The sequence below is a fragment of the Eulemur rufifrons genome, chromosome 7 (genome assembly GCF_041146395.1).
Source record: "Eulemur rufifrons isolate Redbay chromosome 7, OSU_ERuf_1, whole genome shotgun sequence".
NCBI lineage: Eukaryota > Metazoa > Chordata > Mammalia > Primates > Lemuridae > Eulemur > Eulemur rufifrons.
The window spans coordinates 56350845-56378156 of NC_090989.1; the positions used below are offsets into that span (position 1 = coordinate 56350845).

The window sequence follows — 27312 nt, forward strand, 5'->3', positions numbered from 1 at the left end:
AAACCAGTAGCTGCTAGCTAGGGATATGACTTATGGCAACTGCCGTAGTCTCCATCCTCCTTCAGAGCTTGCAACTGGGGTTTCTTATGGCATCTACATGATCTACTTGAATTTTTCCTCTAAATTTCTAGAGGACATTCTGAAATTGAGTGCTCCATAAAGGGATGCTTTCTATGTCCATTCATCTCATTTGTCTGGCCATATAGCAAGGCCACAGGCTATAGCCCAACATTTGTAAGTATCCAAACAACTACCTGAGGATAGGAGTCTTATTCTACTTCCTACATTAGAAAACCCCCAGCTGTGCCCATTACACAGATTTATGTTGACTTTTTTCCTTAATGCTTCCCCTCTTCAGTGTGGGGCTCATTCCTACACAGTAAGGTGGTCCTCAATCCAGAAACTCCAATAGGTGAACAGTGAACAAGGCCAGTGAACAAGGCCTTGCCTCAGCTGGGAGAAAAAGTGTAAAGTTCAGACAGTGATGGGGTCAGGGAGGCCCTCAGAGGCCTATATCATTGTCCCTATAGGCAATAAAGCAACCCGCTCCTATATGGGACAGACAGTCTTTTCCTTCAGAATTACACCTGAGCTATATTTTTTTCATTTAAAACTTCTCCTTTTTTCTGAGACAATCTGGTGACCAATGTCTCTAGTCAGCCATCTTGTCTCCCTCCTTGACTGTGTTTTTGGAACCAGTTTTTTAATCTTCCATGGTCTATTGTTAACCTCTAGGAACTATCTGCCCTGTGGACTGGGGCCAGACAGGATTGTCAAGTGAGCTGTTAAGAAGCAAAAATTCCCACCTCCGTTATTTTCTTTATCAGAGTAGTTATATGTTAATGCCTTCCCAGAATTCTACATTGCTTAATGTTTACTAGGAGGGCCAAAATAATGCCAAAGGTTTTTATGCAGCACAGCCAACTAAAACTGGGCAAAGGGTGAGAATACCATGCCTCATTTACATACAATGTTATACCTATTATATATTCAGTTTAAGGTGATAACCACCAAGGCATCTCTCTAGTCACTCTGGTGGAGGATATTGGTAATGAGGGAGGCTATCTGGGAGCAGGTAGGGAGTAGGTATATGGGAAATCTCTGTGCCTTCTGCTCAATTTTTCTGTGAACCTAAAGCTGCTCTATGCATACTCCCACCTGGCCATGTGAAACTTCAATTATGATTTAAGTGAAAGTAGACCAATTAATTCAATCAAAATATAATATTTATACTATCTAATTTTAGATGATCTAATGAAAAGGAAATATATTCATAGGAATTATATTTAAATCATAAAAACAGGCATACCTTGGATATATTGTGAGTTCAGTTTCAGACCACCACCATAAAGCAAGCCACATGAACTTTTTGGCTTCCTAGTGCATATAGAAGTTATATTTACACTATACTGTAGTTGATTAAGCATGAAATAGCTTGTGTTTAAAAAATGCACATTCCTTAATTAAAAAAATATTTTGTTGCTAAAAAATTGCTAATGATCATTTGGGCCTTCAATGAGTCACAATCTTTTTGCTAGTGAAGGGTCTTACCTCAATGTTGATGGCTGCTGACTGATCAGGGTGGTGATTGCTGGAGGTTGGGGTGGCAATTTCTTAAAATAGACAACAATGAAGTTTGCCACATTGGTTGACTCTTCCTTTCATGGAAGATTTCTCTGTAGCATGCAGTGCTGTTTGATAGCATTTTATTCACAGTAGAACTTTTTTCAAAATTGGACTCAATCCTCTAGAACCCTGCTGCTGTTTTATCAACTAAGTTTATGTAATATTCTAAGTCCTTTGTTATTTCAACAATGCTCACAGCATCTTCACCAGGAGTAGATTCCATCTCAAGAAACCACTTTCTTTGCTCATCCATAATAAGCAACTATTCACGTGTGATCATAAAATTACATCAATTAAGTCACATGTTCAGGCTTGCCTTCTAATTCTAGCAGTCTTGCTACTTCCACTACATCTGCAGTTATTTTCTCCACTGAAGTCTTCAAGCCCTCAAAGTCATTCGTGAAGGATGGAATCAACTTTTTCTAAACTCTTGTTACTGTTGATATTTTGACCTCCTCCCATGAATCACAAACGTTCTGAATGGCATCTAGTACTGAATCCTTTCCAGAAGGTTTGCAATTTACTTTGCCAAGATCCACCAGAGAAATCACTACCTATGGTAGCTATGGCCTTACAAAATGTGTTTCTTAAATAAAAAGATTTGAAAGTCAAAATTACTCCTTGATCCATGGACTACAGAATGGATGTTGTAAGAGCAGACATGAAAACATTCTCAGTACTCTGGCAAAGGTACTGAGAATCGGCAATCAAACCCAAACCTGTATGAAACATCGTCCAGGACCAGAAAGATATGTTTACCCAAGCAATGCCCTGCCTGGACAAAAAGAATGGAGCTGTAGCTTTACATATCCAAATTAGAGACTGAAAAAAAAATTTCCCGAAACAACAAGGAACAGAGACCAGCTGCAGGAAATGGGTTGACCAGAATAAGAAAAGAAAACAGCCCACGGAGAGCTAACCAAAATAACACCGCAAGGCCTCTTCCCACTTCTCACTAAGAGTAGAATGAGAGAGGGTGGAAGGAGAAATGTTTTGTAACTGACATGTAGGCAGATTAGCTTTTCAGACCCTGGTATTTTGGTGAACCACTGACTGTTATTGCTGTGTGCTCACAAATTCAATTCTCAGTCAGGAATTGTTGACAGATAAAGCAATTGCAATGGAAGGTTTACACTAACTCATGAATAGGGTCTGATTTTAATGATTAACCCCCAGAACTTGCTTTTGAACCTGTAAATTGATTTCTAGCACAGGACTTTCAGTTCCCACGTTTTCAAGTTTAGCACAAACCTCTATTAGATAAAATAGTGATGTTTTCTTGTTCACTTGCTGTTTTTACTTTCTGGGTTGGGTGCTAAAACCCTAAAATAGAACTTTCTAAATTAGTCTGTCTTGGGAAATGCAAATCAAAACCACAATGAGATATCACTTAAATCTAGTGAGAATGGCCTTTATCAAAAAGTCCCAAAACAATAAATGTTAGTGTGGATGTGGAGAGATAGGAACACTCATACACTGCTGGTGGGACTGCAAACTAGTACAACCTCTGTGGAATGCAATATGGAAATAGCTCAAAAAGCTACAAGTAGAACTACCATTTGATCCAGCAATCCCATTACTGGGCATCTACCCAAAAGAACAAAAGACATTCTATAAAAAAGACATTTTCACTAGAATGTTTATAGCAGCACAATTCACAATTGCAAAGATGTGGAAACAACCCAAGTGCCCATCAATACATGAGTGGATTAATAAAATGTGGTATATGTATACAATGGAGTTCTACTCAGCCACAAAAAGCAATGGTGATCTAGCACCTCTTGTATTATCCTGGATAGAGTTGGAACCCATACTAAATGAAGTATCCCAAGAATGGAAAAATAAGAACCACATGTACTTACCATCAAATTGGTTTTAACTGATCAACACTTAAGTGCACATATAGTAATAACATTTATCGAGTGCCAGGCAGATGGGAGAGGGGAGGAGGAGATGGGCATATACACACATAATGAGTGCGATGTACACCGTCTGGGCGATGGACATGCTTGAAGCTCTGACTCAGGTGGGGCAAGGGCAGTATACATAACCCAAACATTTGTACCCCCATAATATGCTGAAATAAAAAAGAAAATAAATAAATAAATAAATAAATTAGTTTGTCCTATAAATATGACTTGGCTCCTCACCACACAGGAAGTCTAAGTGGATCAAAAATTTACAAATGGCTACTCAAAGAATGAGGGCCACTTCACAAACACAATCCATTCATTAGTTGAACATTTTTTAATTCTAATATGTGCCAAACACTAGGCTAAGAAACTAAAGAGGACTGTGATGTAATCCTTGCCCATAAGAAGCCCACAGTCTAATGTAGCAGCAAACATAATAACAAGTAAATGCTATGATCACAATGAGAATGAGAAGACAAGCCATAGACTGAAATTATTTGCAAAAGGCACATTTGATAAAGGATTGTTATCCAAACTATACAAAGAACCCTTAAAATTCAACAAGACAATGAACAACACAATTAAAAAATGAGCAAAAGACCTGAAAAGACACCTTACTAAAGAAGATACACAGATGCAAATAATGGAAACTGGTGTATGAAAATATTATTAACACCATATGTCATTCGGGAATTGCAAATTAAAACAACAATGACATACCACTATGTACCTATCAGAACAGCAAAATTCCAAAACACTGATATCACCAAATGCTGGCTAAAATGCGAAGTAACAGGAACTCTCATTTATCGCTGGTGAGAACGCAGAATGGTACAGTCACTTTGGAAGAAAGTTTGGCAGTTTCTGACAAAACTAAACATACTCTTATATGATCTAGCAATCATCCTCCTTGGTATATACTCATATGAGTTGAAAACTTATGTCCACAAAAAAACCTGCATATGGATGTTTATAGCAGCTTTATTCATTATTGTCCACACTTGCAACCAAGCAAGATGTCCTTTAGTAGATGAATGAATAAATAAATTGTCGTACATCCAGACAGTGAAATATCATTCACTACTAAAAAGAAATGAGCTATCAAGCCATTAAAAGACACGGGGGAAACTTAAATGCATATCACTAAGTGAAAAAGCCAATTGGAAAAGGCTACATGGGATAGGATTCCAACTATATGACATTCTGGAAAAGGCAAAACTATGGAGACAATAAATAATTTCCAGGTGTTGGGAGGGAAGTAGGGATGAATAGGAGCAGCACAGAAGTATTTTAGGGCAGTGAAACTATTCTTTAAGTCACTCTAATGGTGGATATGTGTCCACTTAGCTTTGCTGAACCTGAAATTGCTCTGAAGAAAAGTCTCTATATATACAAAAATAAATATGATCAAGCAAGAGGTAGTCTTGACTGGTACACAAAACTGATCAAATAAACCACATCTAGCAAACCTAGCTTCTACTTCAGCATTTCTCAAACTGTGAACACCGGGACACTTACAACAAAATCATCTGGGATGTCTTTTAAAGATGAAGACTAGGGAGTCATACCTCCTGAATCAGAATTTCTTAATGCTGGGAGTCAGTAATCTGCAGTTTAGCAAGTTAATTCAGGTTGTTTTTATGGGATTTAAGAATCACTCTTCTATTCATGTTCATACATTTTTTTTGGTACAAAGACAAATGCCAAAGGGATTTTAAATAAGTTTTAATAAATTTACCTTCTTATTTAGAACACTCAACAAACTTAAAAATACATGCAAAATCATTAAATTATCCATATATAATTTTTCTCAAACTACCTATAAATTAATAAAATAAGCCTCATGTAAATAATACTGAAATAGACTTATTTGGAGAAATACATATATATCTTTGACACCTTTTATTAAGAAGGAATAAAAACATAAATGATTTGTGATTTTAGCAAGGATGATACACATACAATAAAAAATCACTTACGGAAGTGAAATCACTATAACATTATCTTTACTGTAGGATATACTAAGAATACCTTACAATGACAATAGACAGAAATATTTTGTTTTTGAATTGGAGAGAATTCGAAGGAACTGTTCAGCTTTGTGTGTTCATCTGATAAATGTATCCTTCCCTTCCTTCCTGTTTCTATTTTTAAGAATACCACAAGCAGCCATTCTAATATGTCTTTTTACATAAGTCATCCACAAATGCAGTGTGGCTGAAAGAGCCTATTTAGAATTGGTTGCTTAAAATTCTAGGTGTAATAATATTATATTGATAGATGGATATCAAAAAAATAAATAAATGAGCTATTAAAACAATATGTGACTCAAAACAATATCTGCAGCCCCAAATCTAAGGAGCTAAAACATAATGTCAGCATTACATAAGAAAAGCGCCACTACAAAACCTCAATTTTATCTCTGTGTGTGTGTACTCCACTCATACTCTCATTCCCATAATTTCATACATTATTTTCTTTAATGATCCATTTACTCTAGTATTTTGTGCTCCATAAGCAAACAGAAAACAGAATGTCAAGTTGATCAATTTCTCCTGTGCCATTTCTTTAAGTCACCCATCCCTTCTGGACACTAACACACATATGCACACATAGAGATCACATTCATTTGTGCAAGCAGCTCATGTATTTGTTCAAATGGATCCTAAGCTTTGCTATTCACTTTGTGTGAGGATTATTGCATTATTTAGTAGCAGCACCTGAGAATTCTAATAGCCTCAAACTGTTAAATAAAATTGTAAGCTATTTTTGAAATAATTAGCCTCAAGTACTCTGGATATTTAGAAAATCTGAAACTATCTCTTGCTATGCTCTTTTTTTTTTTTTTTTTTTTTTCTTTTTGAGATAGAGTCTTGCTCTGTCACCCAGGCTAGACAGTAGTGATGGCCTCATAGCTCACTGCAACCTTCAACTCCTGGGCTCAAGTGATCCTCCTGCTTCAGCCTCCTGAGTAGCTGGGGCTACAGGCACACACCACGGGCCTGGCCCCCTCTTGCTATACTCTTAAGTGGCTGCAACCTCAGTTTTTTAAAATGAATGACTATCAAACTATAATACATCACTACATATGATTTACCTCTATTCTTCAGTAAGAATAAAAGCAAAACAGATGTGGTGAATGAAAGTATGTTGAACCCCTACCAAACTACTAAATATTCTTACCTTTTCTTTATTCCATTAATTATGCTTTTAATTTGCTATCAAGTCAAGCATGAAGTAGTTGAAGCCATTAATCTTCATTTGCCTAATAATTCATATTTCCACTAATTTGTTTATTTAGATACTCACAGTTATATTAATCCAGCAGCATTATGTCACATTCATACCCATTAGTCTATGTAACCCAAATACTGAGTCACCACTTTGTTCAAAAATGCACTATACATTGATTGCTCCATTAATACCTGTGTTTGCTTATCAATCTAACAGGGTAGATATAAGCATTTGTTTGCCAGGTATGGGAAACATCCACTCCATATACAATTGATAAATCCTATGTCTTTATTGCACCATTTATCCTTTCCATTCTCTTCTATATCAAGTCTAAAATGATTTCCCCTTCACCTTTAAGAAATACCAGTCTTAGCTTGACAGAGGAAAATTTCTTATTGTGGAAGATTGACTGGAAATGTACAATCATTTCTGTATTTATGGTTAGTCAAATTGGGACATTTTTTTCCTTTTCTATTGAATTGATCCAGATAACACAAACCTCTCGTCCCTGCAAGTCTTTCTGATTGCTCCAAAAGCAAGATTGAGTTTTTATATTGAATAAAATGCAGCTATGTTTAAATATCTACTATTCTGCTACTCATGCTATCAATCAATTTTGCAGAGAAATTTTTGTTGTTAAAGACTATAATATAAAAGTCTCCCAAAGGAGTTTCCAGAAGAAATTGTAATCATTTGTACTGTGGACTCATAAGGCTCAAACACTAACATGAACCTTTTTAAAGTGAAAACTGTCAGGTTAACGAATATTATTTGACATCCTTTTGGGCCCAGACAATGGTGTTGACCTGCTGATCATGGAACCATCACTGGTTGGAATCAAGACCAGATTTAACTCCTCACACATATGGATGCATATTCTGTCGGTGTTTCTTGCACATTTCTTGCCTGTCTTGGGTTTATTCCAATGATGGAATGGTTCAGGGAAGCATAAACAATGCCATGTTTGTTTTCCTCCAGGTGTGGTTGAGAATAAACTTCAGACCCTTCCTGCATCCTGAACCAAGTTTCAGGGTCATTATCATAAATTCCAGTTTCTGATGGCAGTGTTTGGGAATTTTGTCCAGTGCCCTCTTCTGTTTGCTCAGTCTTAAAGGGCTGGGGAACATCAACCTATAAGAGGGAAAAAAAAGGTGATTTTAAGTGTCACCTAAGGTGTGATAGTGCATGTGTATTAGTAAACTACGAGTGAAAAGCTAAATGGACTCATGTACCTTGGGAGAAACAATCTGCTGTTCCTCACATATGCTGGTGACAACTACATTTTTAACAGACTCAATTAATAAAGGATGAAAGGCCTGAGAACCACTATGTTTCCCTCATATAGTTATTTTGTGCTTTATTGTTGGTCATTTTTGAGGTCACAGAACACTTTTCAAACCCCCTTCAAGATGAAAAGCACAACTCAAATTATGGAAAACACATAAAACATCCCATGAAAACACAATGGACAGAATTAATGCAGTTTAAAATAAAAAGATTAAAGATAAAGCAGAACAGATAACTGCTAAGGGGGCAGAAAGAATACATATTATGAGTTATCCAAGATATATTATCATAAAGTAGGACCTGGAATTGGACAATTGATATCAGTTTTAGAGGGATAAAGCTTAGAAGAAGTTCTAAAACATTATTCCAGTTGTTATTTTTATCACAAGAAAATTTTTACACTTTCAAATAGAGCCAAATAGTTTAGATCTTATGAGAAAGAGGTGAATTCATGGACACTAAAAGTAAAATGAGTCCTGATGTTTTCTCACTCACAGTTATTTGTTAGCCATTCCTAGCTACACAAGGATCCACTTGGTAAAAATGAAGATATTGTGTTAATTCTAGGGATTATTTCAATTTTTTAAATCCCAATTTTGCCAATTTATGTTCTTGAAGTTTGGCCTAACTCCTTTAAGTCATCAGATGCACAGTCTTTGATAGTCTACATACATTATCGGGTCCTTTGTCATACTCAATGTGACGTGTGCAGTAGGATGTCTACATCATCCGCTTGGCAGACTTGTACTATGCAAGCATATCTGGCTTTATCCTGAGAAACTACATAATAACTGCTGGTACACTGGCTGCCTGTCATGATGTGGCTGCCCAGAAATAACATGAAGGCTGGATGACTGAAAGAGGCAGGAATTGCTTGGCTAAGATGAAAAGTGGTCCCACCTCTGTTAAAGGAGACTGGTGAAAGTCAGGTGACCTGGAAAATAGCCACATGTCCTCAATCTATCAACAAGGTCCCTGTCATACTTTTCAACCTGTATAAGTCTGTCAATTCAGTTACCTGTCTGACTTCTCAAAAGACGGTTCATTTTCATGAAAAATTTTGTTAGGACGAATGAGGTACAAGAACACATGGTGCTCCACAGCTGAACCTCTCCCGTGATGCCCCATCAAAGCAGCTGGGTGCCACAAGGCTAGTGCACCAGCATGTGGTGGGTAGTGAGGATAAAGATAGAAGCAGCAATCCCACCTTACACTCCTATGACACATTATAAAGCACTTCAAGCGCTTTATAGAGCGAGAGAGAGAGAATTCACATACTGTGAAATTCACCCTTGTGTACAATTCAGTGGTTTTTAGCATACAAGAACTTTTATGCTCTCAAAGGACCATTTTGGATTAAGATCAGAACTTTGGCTTTTACATGTACCTGCCACGTTTTTCCAATTCCTTTCTCTACTTTGATGTGTCCGCTGGCTCCCATACAAGTTATTACTTAAGAAATTTTTAGCCTCAGAGTTCTTTTTCTTTTCTTAGGTGGGCATCTTAGCTCAGAGCTGTTTCCTTCTATTGCTGCTTAGCTCTCCCATGCAGCTCATGTCATGGGTTACCAAGACTTGAAAAGCCCCACCGGCCTCCAGGTGTTCATCGATTGCCTGGAGGACAAGAGCTACAGCAAGGGCTCTGTGCCATCATAAACATACCTGGCCACTTTGAAGCAATCTCCAGCCCACCACCTGCAGATGTTATGTCATGCCCTGAGTTGGAATAATCACATGAAATCTTATGAAAAGGAAAAGGCCAGCCTGCCAGGACTGAAGGTGACTTTGAGCAAGGCTGGCTCTGCTAATGTGACACTACAAGAAGTGGAGCTACAGATAGTTGAGATGATGATGACATTGATCTCTTTGAATCTGATGATGAGGAGGAAAGCAAAGAATCAAAGAGGCTAAAGGAAGGGCACCTAGCACAGTATGAATCAAAGGAAGCCAAACCCCTCACTTGTTTCCAAGTCTTCCACCTTACTAGAGGTGAAACCTTGGGATGATGAGACAGATCTGGCAACATTAGAAGAGTGCACCAGAAACATTCAAGCAGACAGATTGGTCTGGAGCTCCTCTAAACCAGTTCCAGTGGGATGTGGAATTAAAAAAACTTCAAATACAGTGTGTAGTTGAAGATGATATAATTGGAACAGATCTGCTGGAGTTGCAGACCACTGCTTTTGAGGACTATGGACAGTCCATGGATGTGGCTGCTTTCAACAAGATTAAAGTCCATCCTGGATCATTGTACTTAAATAAAAGCTCGAAAGATTAAAAAAAAGAAGAATGAATGAAAAAAAGAAAAGAAAGAAATATTCAGCCCCAGGGACCTAATATGGCATCTCTTTGATTATTTTATGAAATGCTAGGCAACTCAGATGGGGTGAAAACTTCAAATTCCTGTGAATAACAAGAACACCTAAAAACAAACTTCCAAGATAATTGCACACACAGAAAAATCCATTTTGAAGTCAATTTGAAATCACAATTTATCCAGTTTATATAGAAAGGAAAATGACACAATTCAATCAACCTGGGTTTTATTTACACAGCCAGTTATTTAGATTTTTGTTTTAAATAGTTTTATAGCTCTCAGGACTGATTATAACCGAATATAGTTTTGTTGTTATTCACTATAGGCAGAAAAGAAATAATATTTAAGAAAATTTCCCGATTTGAGGAAACAGAGCCTTAGCACTCAACACAGTGCCTACTGATGCTCACTAAAAACTTAACAGAAGTTTATCAAGTTGAATCTATTTGGTTTGGTTTAAAATTAGGCATCCAGGTGGGGAATACTCAATGCCATTTAATATATGTAGAATTGTTGGCTATGTCTACTTCTGGCATTTCTGGAATATTCAAGAGAGTTACCACCTCTTTATCACTTTTCTTCCTTACTGAAATATAAACACACACACACACACACACACACACACTCCCCAAGTTCTTTCGCAGAACCTCATTTATGACAATTTATTTTTAATTAAAGAACTTCAGATATTGTTTTTGAAAATTGTATATAGCCCCATCTTGCATTTTTATTTATTTCCAATGTCTACATAACATTGGATTCAGAAGGAAAAGGAAGGCTTAACTTTATATCCCAAACATTGCAGGAAAAATTGCCTCCAAAATTCCTCTTCCTTCATCTGATGGTCTCTTTCTTAATGAGCCCACACATATTACCAGGGATTTTTGCATAGTAACTAAGCCTGAGATCATGCCTCTTTATCTTTTGGTGTGATTTATGAAAACACCTTGGCATTATATGAGGCTGTTTATGGGTTCATTCTTTCATTAACTCCCTACTCTCTTCCAGAATTACTTTAAGGTGTTGTGTTTGTGAAAATAAATGCATATCCTGAAGCCACATAACAGACAAAAGCAGAGCCAAAGTTATATGGTTCAGTCTCTGGCTTTTCTGCTTCAGGTCTAGACTGCTTCCTGTGCCCTTCCAAAAAACCATTTATTCTGAGACCTGTTAATGCTGAAGAATCTTCGATGCAGAGAGAGGTGAATGTAAAATAAAGACATTTAAAAAAATGAGTCTGTATATGTAGTATTCAGAACAGTGCCTGGCATATGGTAAGTGTTATATAAATTCATTGAATTAATTAATTAAACAGATAAATAAATACACATGGTATAACACAAATTGCATTTATTCCAACAAATATATCAAACATACCATGTCAATGTCCCTTCTCGCTGTATCAGAGAGCTTCTTTTGTTTCCCTGGAAGACCGAAAGAAAAATAATAATCAAAAGGAGTAAAGAAAGTAAACAAAGGTAAATCACCTTCCTTCCCATGCTCACCCATTGTACACCAGTGATGGTGTTATTAGTTTTGGCCTGTTTGTTTGCTTTGGCTAGCATGCCGCACACACCTGTCAGTGAGCATTCACTCTGCCCATTTCCCTCACTGGTTCATCACTTCTCACTCTACATAGCCCTATGGCATAGCTAAGAGGAAGAGACCCAGGACATCACTTGGGAAAGGCTGGAAGTCCTTTGTCTGAGGACATTCCATACTCAATGCCAGAAATGCTGCTGCCCTGTCACCTACCTCGCCAGGATCTCCTACTGCCTAGTTCACTTTGGATGTGGTAAATAAAAAAAAAATGTATCCCTGACTCTTTTTCTGAGGTTCTGAGAGAAGTTCTTCTAGCAGCCTCAAGAAAGATGAGGAAATCTGCAGAGGAACCACAGAAAGAGCTGTGTGGCTTCAGACACAGAGTTTGGGTTATAGGAAATTTTTCAGAATTCTGAGAAGATTCTGGGCTCACCCCAAAATACCGGAAGCACTTTTGCCCAGACAAAGCTTTCTCCTGTGCAGACAAAATAAGGGTTGTTGTGTCTAGCTCAGTTTCTATGGCTACACTGTGGGTAGTGTTGTGGGAAAAGGATTAGAGGGATGGAGGAAAGGAAAAACTGAAGTGGTTCAGATCAGAGCTAAATCAGAATTCCCTATGCATCCCTCTCTAACTTAAACATGTTTGGCCATGACACTCAGGGAGTTCTTAACAAATGTAGAAAGGAATTGTTTTTAGAATATCACATCTCTCCCATCCTAGCCACGTATTTCAAACGCATTGTTGTTGGGTGAGGATTGCATTTAAGCATGTGTCTGTAATGGCAACAGAAAGTAGGGACATAATGAATTCCCTCTAGGAACATTGGATCTTCATTTAGATAAGGGTATGTGCGTGCCTGGCATGATGTGGCGTGGCTGGGAAAAGAGGACAAGACAAAATAACTCAAATCAGACATATCAATCCAATCCAAGAGGTTATTTTAATCTCCCTTTCAATCCTGTTAAGATTTGGAAGAACCCCTTCACATACAAACCTAAGACCAACGCAAACAGACTGAGAAGGTCCCGGCAATGTGCCCGCCTGGGCACAGCTCTGGGCTGGAGCACTGAGTCCTGGTGAGCAGGCCTCCCCGTGACTTGGGGGAGCCCAGATTAACCCATTTGGCTTTTTAGTGGAAGTGTGAGTTGTCCCCCAGGAAATCATTATCCATGGTTTACCATGGGATTGGAAAAGAAAACAATAGGAATAAACCAAAAATAGATTAGTCCCAGGAATAAGAACCCAAATGTGTGGTACAGAAGGGCAGATGGAAAATGGAACCCACCTTGGTGCCTTCTCAGGCAGAAGAACAGGCAGAAACTGGCAATGAGTAGAAGCAATCCCCCCAAAGGAAGCAAACTATAAAGAAGCCATGGTGTGTTTTCCATCTCTTCCTTGGAGGGTCTTCCTGAGGCACTGGTTGAATCTGGAATGTTAGTCAATGCTAAATACAATTAGGAAATCTGAGGTATATTAGGATCAGCAAGACTCCTCTGCATTGTCGGAACTTGAATGCCTCCATTCCCCCTTCAGAGGCATTCCCCAAGAATCCCAGGCCTCAGTTCCCTCTGCCGCCTTTTGCTTTATTGCTGAGGACATGTGGCTCTGTAATAATTTATCTTTTGGAAAAATCCCTTATTCTGTTAGGGTTAATCTTCCATAGAATAATCTCCATAACAATTCTTAGAAAGCACTTCACCAAGCCCTTCCATTTGCAGTATCTATTTTAACTCTCATGTTCATCACTTATAGGGACGCCATTGCCTTTATTCAGTCTCATGACTTGAGAACAGTGTTATTGTTCCAAGAATTTTGCCCAAATTCAGACACCTAGTGAGTAGCAGTTGGAACTCAAGTCAACATATTTCTGACACTAAATGCAGGTTTCTTCAACACAATGATCTTTCCTTATCTTATAACTCATTGATATCTCCAAATACCAAATAATTTTGGTAGCCCCAAATATGTTCTTCTTAGCATACAGCTAATGCTCATTACAATTGATCAATATTAGCATGCATTAAGGCCCTGTTTGTCCACAGTTGGTAGCAACTTATTAGCATATAGTGAAACAATTTAGTAGATTACAAATAGCATTTAAAAAAAAATGAAACAGAGCAAAAGAGAAAATATAGAATGCATCACACACAGTAGAGCAGTGGTTCTCAACCAGGACAGTTTTGTCCTCCAGAGAACATGTGGCAATGTCTGGAGACAGTTTTGGTTGTCCCATGGTGAGGGGAGGGAGGATAGCATCTAGTCAATAGAGGCCAGAAATTCTGCTAAACATCCTACATTATGCAGGATACCACCTCTCTCACTGAAGCAAAGAATTGTCCACCCCAAAATGTCAATGGAGAAATTCTGTCTTGAAGTTAAGTATGGCTTTGTGAAACTTCTTTTTATATACGTGTGTATTGTGGGTTATTACATAAGATCTATTTTTTATTGTGGGTTGCTATTAACATAGTATGAAAAATACTGAAGTAAGATATTCTATTATAATGTGTGTGGTTTGTTTCCCTAGAGACTTGGTTTCAAGGTAAAAATGATCAGCGGCAATCGAAGCAGGGCATAAAGCAGTTAGATAATTTAGAGTGGTAACAAAGATTGTATTGTTCATGCTGCAGCTGCTGTTTAGGCTGGGCCGTCAGCTAGATCATTGCCAAGAGTGATAGGCACAGCTGTCTGGGGGAGGGTGTTAGATAGTAATAAAGATCAAGGTTGCCACAACCGACAACCTAATACAAACAAATCTGCTTGATTAAGAAGATCCAACTTCTATTATTTCTCTAAGCACAAAACAAACTAGTTTTCTTAACTTTATTTGATTAGTTTGATACTTACTTATTAAAGGGAGTTCTGAATTATTTTGAATTTGTTCTGAAATAGAGAAACAAGATAAAGAATTAAAATTGGTTGAGAAAACAATAAGAGCGTACACTTGGGTATGTCCAAAATCAGAGCTAGTTTTGGAGAGGACTCCAACATTTGCACACTAACAGAGAATCTAATAGCCTAGCTCAAGGTCACTTTGTATAATTTGTAGATCATCACCTTGAGGTCAAGAACACAAAGTAAATTCCGGGGTTTATTCTGAAAATCACAGAAAGACTTTGTAAATATCACATAATCTTCATCTGTTTGCTTTGATCAAGGGAAGGTTGGGAAGGATGGAGTTTCAGGCCAATGTGTCTTCTAGTGACTGTCCCCTGCTCTGTCAACTTTTCCCCTGGGGCTTTGCTTTGTTTTGCAAAGTGCTTTTCTTCATTCTGGGAGAATATTGCTTTCCCAAGAGCATAAAAGCCCCCACTCTCTTACAGACCTGTTATTTTATGAACCAATTCTTAACTTGAACATAAATAGCAAAGGACAGTCAGATATAAAAACAAGAAAATTCCCAATATCCCTTCAGAAAAATATTTCAAGGATAGAAAATAAAACATTTTTTATACCTTCCAAAATTTATTTATGAAAAACATGGTTCTTAAACATAATTCTGAGGATATTTTCCTCATACTTAGTTTATATTTAGTTTGCTGAGCACTTCTTATACTTAGTTCACTGAGCCCTTTCAGGTTCAGAAGAAAAAGGAATTTTTCTTTGACCCTCTCCCTGTTATTTTTGTTTTTATCACTTCACTAAAGGAAAATACACACCCAGTTGAAATTAAAGCTAATTCCTAAATAATTTATTTGACTTTTGGGAAGGAAGTAGAAACAATCCAAAGAAATATGACACAATTTGTGCCCCCCAAGGCATTATAATCTTTCCTGGGACTTAAAAGACATTACCATCCACTACCACAGTGAAAGGACATGTGTGATAAACGAGAAGCACACACTCAAATGGCGTAAAAATTGATAGAAAAGAGAAATCACTTCCCCTAACATGATCGTGGAAGGCTTCCTGGAGAACTTGGGAAATGAGCTGGGGTTGAAAGGAGGGTTAGAATGTCAGTAAGTGGAGACAGATGAATGGATGCCCTACAAGTGGCAAGAGTGGCATAGAAGAGCCATGGTGAAGACATGGCAATGGCAAGTAGGGCTGTTAGGCTGGAGTTGAGAGGCTCTGTATAGAATCCAGAAAGGTAGGTGTGAGGGAACTGTGAAAGATCTTGAATGCTGGTTAAGAAACATGAGCCTGACATTGAGAGCACCAGGGATGCTTCGCAGGTGAGTGGCCCTTATGAAAGAAGTTATTAGGCAAATTAAGCACATTAGTAAGGTATTTGACTGAAAAGGACCAAAATGAGGAAACACTAAAGACAAAGAGTTCAGTCATAGAATTAATTAATTGGAATCATTTAGAAGGAAGATAATGAAGGTCCGAGATGTTCACAGAAGCTATTGAAGGGAACAAACACATCATAAAGTGGAAGGTTGTTGACAGACAAGAGTAGAAAGCCAAAGCAAAGGTTCTGGGATTTTTCAGTGTGGATCAAGAGCATTAATTAACAAAGTGATAAGAAAGGGAGTGGTAAGAATGGTAGGTGAGCAGGAAACTGGGAGAGTAGAAATCTTCAAAAAGACACAAGACCTTCATGTCTCCTATTTAGCTCTTAGACTTTTCTCTTTCACTACTTCATCCTTCATACTCTTTGTTCCAATTGGACACTAATAAAAACCCCTCAGGGAGCAGGGTTTAAGAGGGAATGCTGTTTCCCTTGTCCTAAAGTTGGGCCCCCTCCTTCACAAAATATCTCAGCCCACACTTGGTCCCTAGAGCAAGCACCTTTATGCACTTTAAAAACTATAACCCATCTTCAGTGGTTATGGAATGATCCAAATATGGGATAGAGGACAATCCATAATATTGCTTTTGTGCAACTGAAATTTCTGTCACAAGTAATTATTAGCTTGCCTCTGACCCTGCCTAATTCCTCCCTCTTGTATGGAAGTAGACCAGTGCCCACAAAAAAAGACTGAATTACACGAGAGGGCTTCTCTTCCAAGGAAGGTGGACTCAATGCCTTGAAATTTAATTTTATTATATTTATCATATAAATTATTCAATATCACTTATTTGTTCAATATATAATTAATATCATCCCAAAAGTAACATTTTATAAATTTTCCTTATTTTTATAATTTATTTTGCCAGTTTAAAAAGTAACACTTTTTAAAAATTCAATATTTTTATATCATTAAGTGAATTAATAGTGCAATTCTTTCCAGAAGGTATTCATTCTATACATCCTCAACATAGGCTTCTCCAGGTTGGTAAAGGCAATTTTTGTACTTTGCATAGATTATATTCTTTAATTCATTTACAAAGAAATATTTATTGAGCCGCCTATCATCTATTGTAGAGAAGCAAACGTGTTTAAGACACAGCCTCCATACTGAAGAGGTGTATAAGTCAGTGCACAGATAGTCACTGGCAATTAGCACCGAGCTTGACCCCAGAGTCTCTAACTCTGTCGTAAATTTCTTCCACGCTTCTATGCTTCATAGTTGAGGATTGTAGCTAGCATTAAAGTGCTATGCATTCTTTCATTGGGCTGCTGTAAGGGATTTTAAAGTGATTTAAAGCATTTTAAAGGAATTTCAATTGATTCCTTCACTGGAGTACTTCAAGGAAGTTTAAATACTGACTCCAAAGTAAGCATATAAGGTAATAAATTAATTTTTAAAAGAACAGACACAAAATATATGCATTCAAGTGAATGGTATCCACAAAAGAAGTAACCTTATATGGCTGCATCTAGAGGTTAGTCATTCTACTACTACACCAAACCTCTTTGAAATTTCTCCTTCGCAATAAGCTTCAGGGTTAGTTTATGGGCAACAAAAGGAAATTCATCCTATTTTTTATAATTAAAGGGTGCTCTTCTTTGATCCAAATATGCTGTTTATTGTGGTAATATACACATAACATGAAAATTACCATTTTAACCACTTAAAGTGTACAATTCAATGTCATTTAAGACATTTACAATGTTGTACAAACATCACCACCATCTAGATTCAAAACATTTTTGTCACTCCAAAAGAGAACTCTGTATCCATTAAGTAATCACTCCACATTCCTTATTTCCCTAGGACCTGGCAACCACCAATCTACTTTCTGTCTCTATGGATTTGACTTTTCTTAATATTTCATATGCATGGAATCATAGAATATGTGACCTTTGTGTCTTGCTTCCTTTACTTGGCATAAGGTTTTTGAGGTTCATCCACATTGTAGCATACGTTAGTACTTCATTCCTTTTTATGACAGAATAATTTTCCATTGTGTGAATATACTACATTTCCTTTATTCAGTCATCAGTTGATGAACATTTAGGTTGTTTCTACCTTTTGACTATTGTGCATAATGCTGGTTTAAACATTCATGTGCAAGTTTTTGTGTGGACATATATTTTAAATTTCACTTTAGTATTTACCTATGAATGGAATTGTTGGGTTCTGTGGCAAGTAGGTTTAACCTTTTGAGGAACTGCCAGACTGTTTTCCAAAGCAGCTACATCACTTTACATTCTCACCAACAATGGATAGTTTCAGTTTTCTCCACATCTTTTCTAACATTTGTTATTTTTGGGTTTTGTTTTTGTTTTTTTAATTTTAGTTATCCCAGTGGATGTGAAATGGAATGCTATTGTGATTTTGATTTGCATTTCTGTAATAACTTATGGCATTGAGCATTTTTGTGTGCTTATTGGCCATTTGTATATCTTCTTTGATGAAATGTTTATTCAAGTTTCTTTTGCTCATTTTTAATTTAGGTTGCCAGTCTATTTGTCGTTGAACTGTAGTTGTTGTTTAATATTCTGGGTAATAATCCCTTATAAGATATATGATTTATGAATATTTTATCACATTCTGTGAGTTGTCTTTTCACTCTCTTGATAGTCCCTTTTGAAGCACAAATGTGTTTAATTTTTATGAAGTTTAATTATCTATTTTTGGTGTAGTTACTTACGCTTTTGTAATCATATCAAAGAAACCATTGCCAAATCTAGGATCAGAAAGATTTACTTCCATGTTTTCTTCCAACTTGTGTGTGGTTGAAATCTATCTCCAAGATGTAAACAGTCTGATCCTTTGAGCTTGCACCAAGTCACATTAGGCCTGTCATCACAGTATTTCACAGGGCATTCCAGTTTAAAGGGATCTCCCACTGAGAGAGAGTGTGCAGATTGTCTCTTAATGTAAAGTTGTACATCACATGATTTTTCCTCTATAAAATATAGTTTTATATAAATGTAGTTCTTATAGTTTTAGCTCTTATACTTAAATCTCTGATCCATTTTGACTTTTTTTAATATGGTGTGAGGTAGGTGTTCAAATTCATTCTTTCACATGTAGATACCCAATTGTCCCAGCACTATTTGTTGAAGAAACTATTCTTTTCCCATTGAATGGTCTTCACACCCTTGTCAAAAATCAATTGCCTATAGATATATGGGTTTATTCTGGGCTCTCAAGTCTATTGCATTGATCTCTATCTCTATCCATATGTTAGTACCATTCTGTTTTGATCACTGCCATTTTTTAGTAAGTTTTGAAATAGGGAAGTGTTAGTCCTTCAAATTTGATCTTCTTTTTAAAGATTGTTTTGCCAATTCTGAGTCTATTACAATTCCATGTGAATTTTAGGATCAACTTTTCCATTTCTGCAACAACAACAACAACAACAACAAAAAGCTGTTGGGATTTTGATGGAAATTACATTGAATCTATAGATCACCTTGGTGAATATTGCCATCTTTACAATATTGCATATTCCAATCCATGAACATGACATATCTTTCCATTTATTTATATCTTCTTGAATTTCTTTCAGCCATACTTTCTTTCACCTTATTGGTTAAATTTATTTCTAAATATTTTATTCTTTTTAATGCTATTATAAATGGAATTATTTTCTTTTGGGGTTGTTCATTGCTAGTGTATAGAAATATCACTGATTTTTGTATGTTGATCCTGTATCCTGCAACTTTACTGAATTCAAATATCTGCTCTAGTAGTTTTTAATGAATTTTTAAGAATTTTTCAATATATAAGGTCATGCCATCTGTGAATGAAAATAGTTTTACTTCTTCCTTTTCAATTTTACTGCCTTTTATTTCTTGTTCTTGCCTAACTGCTCTGGCTAGAACTTCCAGTTTAATGTCAAATGGAAGTGTCAAAAGTAGGCATCTTTGTCTTCTTCCTGTTTGTGTGGGAAAGCTTTCAGTCTCTCACTGTGGAATATGATCTTGGCTGTGGAATTTTCATAAATCAAATATTTTTTACTCTCCCCTACTCCTGTCTCTTTGGGTTTTTTCATGTTTTATTCAACTTGGTTTCTCCTAGCTTAACTCTACCTGTCTTTCTTCAGCTGTTAGAGCCTATTAAAGGCCTCTGGACAGTGATCCAAAGACAGCTGAAGCTGTGAATATTTCTAGAACCTCATTAGGTGGTGAGGTTATTTGTGTGTTGTTTGTCCTCTAAGAAAATTTTAATCTATTAACAAGTGTATAATTGTCCAAGCACCACAAACATAACCTCAAGGAATTATAAATAACAAAAGTCAAGGACAAATAAGTAAAAGAAAAACTAAAAGAAAAACAGGACAAAAAAATACAGAACTATCTACAACTAGAAGTATTCACTTTGTTATAGTTTTTTCAATATTTTAGCGGTCTACTTTTGAACTTAGCAAATAAATTTTATAACCCTTAAAGGCAAGATCAATAAATTTTATTATATTTTTCTCTATTCTTCTCTGCCTCCCTCAATCCCTAAAACACACACATACATGCATACACATGTGTACACATGTGCACATAATAATCCGTGAGGTACAGCAGACTTCTGGTGTGCCATAGGAGTTCAGCCTCTAACACAATCACTTGAGTCTGGATCCTCTTCTTCCTGGAAGCATGATGAGAAACACATTAGACAGTCTAGGTGTTGAGAACTCACCTGTCACATGAATGATTGTTGAGTGGCTTGTAATGAGTTTTGACGAAAGATTCACAAAACAGCGGTATGACCCATTGTCACTAGGAGACACTGGTTCGAAATGTAGGATAAAAACTGAAATATTCTTGTCTTCTTTCCAACTTGTGTGTGGTTGAAATCCATCTCCAAGACGTAAACAGTCTGATCCTTTGAGCTTGCACCAAGTCACATTAGGCCTGTCATCACAGTATTTCACAGGGCATTCCAGTTTAAAGTGATCTCCCGCTGAGACAGAGTGTACGGATTGTCTCTTAATGTAAAGTTGTACATCACATGATTCTTCCCCTAAAAGATGGAAACAAAACTAAAATCAAATATGTTCTGGAATGACCATATATATGTGGCTTCAACGGTTTCTGCCAACTATTTCTCAAGCATTATTCTATAATTTTCCTAGATAATGGTTTCTAGTAATTAATTCCCACTAGCAGAGTTTCTGGTACATAATAAATATTTGTTTCAAAAATAAAATAAAACATTCAATCTTCTGTCTTAGTTCATTTTGTCAGAAGACCTAAGACTCGGTAATTTATAAATGATAGAAGTTTATTTGGCTTGTTGTACTGGAGGCTAAGAAGTACAAGAGCCTGGTGCCAGTATTTGGCAAAGGCTTTTGTGCTGTATTATCCCATGGTGGAAAGCAGAAGGTGGAAGAGAGAGCATGAGTCAAAGACAAAGATGGGGACCAAACTTCATTCTTTTATCAGGAGCGCACTTTTGCGATAGCTAACCCACACTCACAATAAGGGCATTAATACTTTCATGACCTAATCAGCTCTAAAGGTCCCACCTCTTAATACAATCACAATGGCAATTAAATTTCAACATGAGCTTTGGAGGGGACATTCAAACATAGCATTCTGCCGCTGTCCCCCCATCCCACAAACTCATGTCCTCTTCACATACAAAATACATTCATTCCATCCCAATAGTCCCAAAAGTCTTAACTCATTCCAGCATCAACTCAAAAGTGCAAAGTCCAGCATCTCATCTAAATCAGATACCAGTGAGACTCTGGGCATGAGTTATCCTGAGGCAAATTCCCCCTACCTGTGAGTCTGTGAAAGCAAAATAAATTTTCTACTTGTAAAATACAGTGGTGAGACACACAAAAGATAGACAATCCCATTCCAAAAGGGAGAAACAGGCAAAAAGAGAGCAGTAACAGTCCCCAAGTAAGTCCAAAACCCAACAGAGAAATCAACATTAAGTCTTAAAGCTGGAGAATAATCTTCTCTGACTCCATTTTCCACATCCTGGGCACAATGCAAAAGGGGTTGGGCCCCCAAGGCCTCAGGCAGCCCAGCACTTAAAGCTTTGCTGGTCTCAGTCCACGCTTTGGCTCTCGTAAGTTGGAGACTCATAGCTGCAGCTCTCCCAGGCTAATGCTGCAGGGTGCTCTATAGTTCTGGGGACTCGGTGGCCATCTCATTCCCATGGCTCCACTAGGCATTGCCCTAGTAGGGACTCTCTGTGGTAGCTCCGATACCACATTTTTGCTCAGCATCGCCTTACTAGGAACTCTTTGTGGTGGCTCTGCCTCTGCAACAAGTCTCTTCCTAGGCCCTCAGGCTGTTAGCAACATCCTTTGAAATCTAGGTGGAGGTAGCTATGCCCCCACAGCTCTTGCATTCTGCAAGCCTGCAGAGTTAACAAGTGGGTGCTGCCAAGGCTTTCAAATTGTGCCTTCTGGAGCAGTGGGTCAAGCTGCACCAGGGCTTGCTAGAGCTGAGGCGGGGGTGGCCAAGGAGCACTGTGACAGAATGTAGGGAGCACGAACATGGCTTTGGGCTGTGAGCCTATGTAGGGCACTGCGGTTTCTCCTCAAACCATCCTGCTGTCCTAGAGCTCTGAGCCTGTGATGGGAGGGGCAATCTCAGAGATATTTAAAATGCTTTAGGGCAGCGGTCCCCAACCTTTTTGGCACCAGGGACTGGTTTCATGGAAGACAATATTTCTGCATTCCGTGGGGGAGGAGGGGGTGCGGAGCTCAAGCAGTGATGCAAGCGATGAGGACAGGCTGTAAATACAGATGAGGCCTTGCTCACTTGCTGTTCACTTGCTGTGAGCACGCCCCCCCTCTCCCCACCCCTGCCCAAGTTTCATGGAAGACAATTTTTCTGAGATAAACTGAACCCTTTGTTTCTCCAAGTGAAAGGAGGAACAGTGATCTACTTCTTTTGGAAATTCTGTCTACTGGCCCAACATACTAGAAATTTACCTCCCTTTGTTTTGGGGAAAAGAGCTTTTTCTTGGAAATAGGTCTTGCTATTATTTTCTTTGAGCCTCCAGTTAGTAATTGTCAAATGTATATAAAATCTGTAGCACCAAAGACTTTTAAAAAATTTCTATGGCATTGAATAAGTTATATTATTGTTAACTTATCATTATTTACCTTGTAACCTCAGCATCTGAACTATAACTGAGAACAAAGATACATGAAACAGAAATCTTCTATAGCCAGATGAAATAGATATTGCAAGACTGAAAATTTATCTCATTTTATACACAATTATTACAATTTCATTGTCAATTCCTAATTAGTTCAGAAGGCATAATTGTATTATGTAATACAGACTAATTATGACGTTATAATAATGTGACAGAGTAGTCGCCCCTCCTCCCATAGATATGGAAGCGTAAAATTGAGAGTGGAGAATATATAACAGAGGGAATGGCCTGAGAAAAAAAATATTTTCTCTCTTTGGAGAACTGAAACCTGCATCCCTGCCTTAGGCCAAGGGGTAGGGAGGAGCAGGGAGAAGGCCTTTTATTTGTTTTGTTTTGTTTTTTTATTTTTTATTTCAGCATTTTACAGGGGTACAAATGTTTAGGTTACATATATATTTCCTTTGCCCCACCCGAGTCAGAGCTTCAAGTGTGTCCATCCCCCAGATGGTGTGCACTGCGCCCCTTAGGTGTGAACATACCCATCTCCTCCTCCCCCTCCCACCTGCCCGACACCGGATGAATGTTGTTACTATATATTCACTTAAGTGTTGATCAGTTAATACCAATTTGATGGTGAGTACATGTGCAGTATCACAAGAATGGAATAAAAGGCCTTTTATTCTTATCCCAAGTGGCACCAGCTGCCCACTTGCGTGGCTGGCAGAGTTCACAGGCTTTCTCTTTGGCAGAGATGGGATGATTAGAATAGTTAACCACCATAATTGCCTGAAGCTGACAACACTCCCTTTAAAAACTCTGTATTTCTGCCTATGTTCAGGACAAATTTGGATTTTGAGATGATAGTCTGCTTTTTCCTCCCTTTGCTGGCAAAGGTAATAAATCTCTTTCTTCCTCCCCACAGACACTTGTCCTTGTTCTTCTGATTCGGCCTCATGGACAAGTGCCAAGTTTCAGTAACAATAAGATTAACAATAAAAATTTTAATTATGTTTAATGTCATCCATTTTTTTTTGAAACAGAAAATTGTGCAATCTGTTTTACAAAAAATTTCACCAGAATGGTTACTTCAAAAAATGTTTTGGCCTCCAAAGGGCCAAACTTCAATTACTTAGAATGCATATTTTTGTGAAACTATTTATTCTCTGATAATTGCTGTACTAATATTTTCCATTTTGGATTCATTTCCATTTTGAGATTCATGCATAAAAAGAGCATGAGAAATGGCATGTATTTTACAACAGCCACTTAAAAGCCTTTTTGCATCAGTTACATTATATGACTGATGTATAGATGATATGTATGTAAATGGCAGAATATTCTGCTATAGATTTGACTCCTTAAGAGCTGGTGAAACAAAATAAAAAAGACAAAGATTCCCTTTAGTTAGGCACTTTGTAGTGATTTGTGTTTTTTATTTTTCCAGTAAAGTTAAGGCTAAACGCATGGTCTTAGGAGTAATTTCTCTTTAAGTTCTTTTTTCTTCACCCTTACAGTTCTTTCTTAGCCTTTCTATGTTTTCAACTACTATTTCTCTCAGCAATATATCTAATCCATCTACTTCATTAGTTCTTTCATTTACCTTCAAGCATTCTTCTGAATAAAGTCACAGTTTTCATAGGTCATAGTGACATAAGCGTGCCTGAAATTATAGCCAAAACTCTCTTTTCTAGACAAAGACAGCTAAGAGCCTTACCTGTGATCATATAGCTAATCACATGTTGAACTAGGGAGCAACTTTTGGCCCCGAGTTTCACGTATCTGTCTACCTAGAACATTGTTTCATTTTATTTCTACACTCTTGCCAGCATGAATATTCTCATTTTAAGTTATTTCCTAACACCCAATAAACCTTTCACTATAATTTCTTCTCACATCTCATCAACCTGTGCTCAAAATAATTGAAACCTGATTGAGTTTCCAGGAATCAGATGGAGACAAAGGGACCTGCAGAGAATGTTTAGAGCCTCTGAAGATTTATTTATTTACAACTGCTTTGAGACCTCAAACAAGTTCACTTTAAGGCTTTCTAATTCATTTTCTTCCAAAAATTCAGAATTAAAATGAAAGCAAACTGAAAGGTAAGTTATGAGGATGAGGTTTTCAAAAAATTGAAGAGAAAGGGTAAGATAATTTACGAAAAGGAAGTGCCTAACAATACAACACCTGAATGTGGTTAGACTTATGACAAAAATACAAGGAGGCCAGAGGCAGAAAGTCCAAGTGAAACCCTTGTTTCCAAAAGTCCGTTCCTCTCCCTGAATTTCATAGACTCTGTCAACCTCGTAACTTCCCTTTTCACTTTCTTGGATAAGTCAATAATAGTTTATGGAGCCTATAAGTCTGTGCTAGAATTGTGAAAAACTATAAGATGGTTATAGACCAAGATCTTTTTCCCACAAGGGGCTTACCATTTAATTGGTAAGGCAAGAGTAACTAACCATTAGGGCACTTTTCTAGAATAATTTTACTATCTACCACTTTTTTTCTTTAAGTTTACCTGAGCAGAAAGCAAACTCAAGGAACCTTATAAGCTGGTTGTTAGAGGGCATAGGAATAAATAAGACAGAATGCATGCCTTTGTGGAGCTTGTTTTCTAATGGGAAATAAAGATGCATGACAAATCGGAGAATGAAATAACACTGTAAAGAAGTGCAAACCACTCTACATGGGTGTCCAAAGGATTAACTTCAGCTGGAGATACTGGGGCAAAGCTTCATGAAAAGGTTATGTTTGAGCTGAACCTCAGTGAATGAGTAGCCCTTTGACAATCAGAGCACAGGATGGGGTAGGGAGGGGTTTTAAGACTGAAGAAATGCATGGGCAGAGGCTTAGACTCCAGGAATCTCATGGCAGATTTAGGGAATTGATAAACAGCTGGATCATGGTTTTCTGAAATAATGATATGGAGACCACTGGTTATTTCAGAATAAATGGAATATACATTAGGTGGGATAAGTTGAAACTTTGCTCATCCACCATGAGAAAATACAGTGCCTAATTTATAAAGGGCATGGAAATAAAAGTGAGAAAATTCATTTGAACATGGCTATTTCAAATGCTAACACATTGTATGAACTTGAGATAAACACCCAGTCTTGTCAGCCCTCAATTTCTTCCAAATAAGATAAAGGATTGAACTACAAAAATAGGAAAGTCTTTACTCACCATCCCCCATCACACAAACACACACAACTGCACCTCCCTCAATGTATCACTGAAACTATGAAACCACTTATAGTCTGCAATCTATTTCTATTATTAATACAATATGTTAACTTTCCATTTAGCCATAGGGCTGTCATGTGATGCTAGTACCACATTACATATCCCTTTAAGTTCCAGCATTCTGTGACTATATGCTTGGGCAAAGTGCACAAAGAGGGTTAGGGGTAGAGAAAAGACCTAGCTATTTGTCCTGGCCACATCACTGACTTGCAGTAGGATTACAGAAACATCCTTATGGTTCCTGAATATTCTTTCATCATTATGGTTCCAGAAAATTCTTTCATTCACGGTCACATTGGCTGGCTTTTGAATGGAGAAATGAATAGATGGTGAATGCAGGTTTGCAGGCTGACATTAAAAATCATCAAGAGTACTCCTTCTGTGAGCAAACCAGGTATTATACTTCTTATCTCTCAGAGACTAAAAGTGACGCTTGTAGTGTAAGAATGACCCACGGAGCCAAACGCACAATTCTCATTTTCCATCTGACAAGCATGTTAACACTTCTTTTCTGCCTGTCCTGAATCACACATAACCATCTTTTGGCACTCAGGAAAACACAAAAAGCTGCCCCCAAGGGGTTTGTCTTATCAAACAAGTTTTTTTTTGTTTTTTTTTTTTTTTTGTTGAGACAGAGTCTCACTTTGTTGCCCAGGCTAGAGTGAGTGCCGTGGCATCAGCTTAGCTCACAGCAACCTCAGACTCCTGGGCTTAAGCGATCCTACTGCCTCAGCCTCCCGAGTAGCTGGGACTACAGGCATGCGCCACTATGCCCGGCTAATTTTTGGAATATAGATTTTTAGTT

At 37.5% G+C, this 27312-nt stretch overlaps 1 protein-coding gene and 1 pseudogene across 2 annotated transcripts in view; one reads left to right on the forward strand and one right to left on the reverse strand.

Moving 5' to 3' along the window:
• Positions 1–7622: 7622 nt before the first annotated feature.
• The window catches only part of BTLA (B and T lymphocyte associated), a 30301-nt gene continuing 10611 nt past the window's right edge, over positions 7623–27312 (reverse strand). The window contains exons 2-5 of one of the 2 annotated variants that reach the window (XM_069472604.1): positions 20832–21155; positions 13205–13345; positions 11754–11800; positions 7623–7904 (exon numbers count right to left, since the gene is read on the reverse strand). In XM_069472604.1, the coding sequence (XP_069328705.1) occupies positions 7623–7904; positions 11754–11800; positions 13205–13345; positions 20832–21155 (794 nt within the window). The remainder of the gene's footprint in view (positions 7905–11753; positions 11801–13204; positions 13346–20831; positions 21156–27312) is intronic. The other variant, XM_069472605.1, reaches the window with a different exon arrangement.
• On the forward strand, positions 9620–10337 carry LOC138387729 (elongation factor 1-beta pseudogene; annotated as a pseudogene).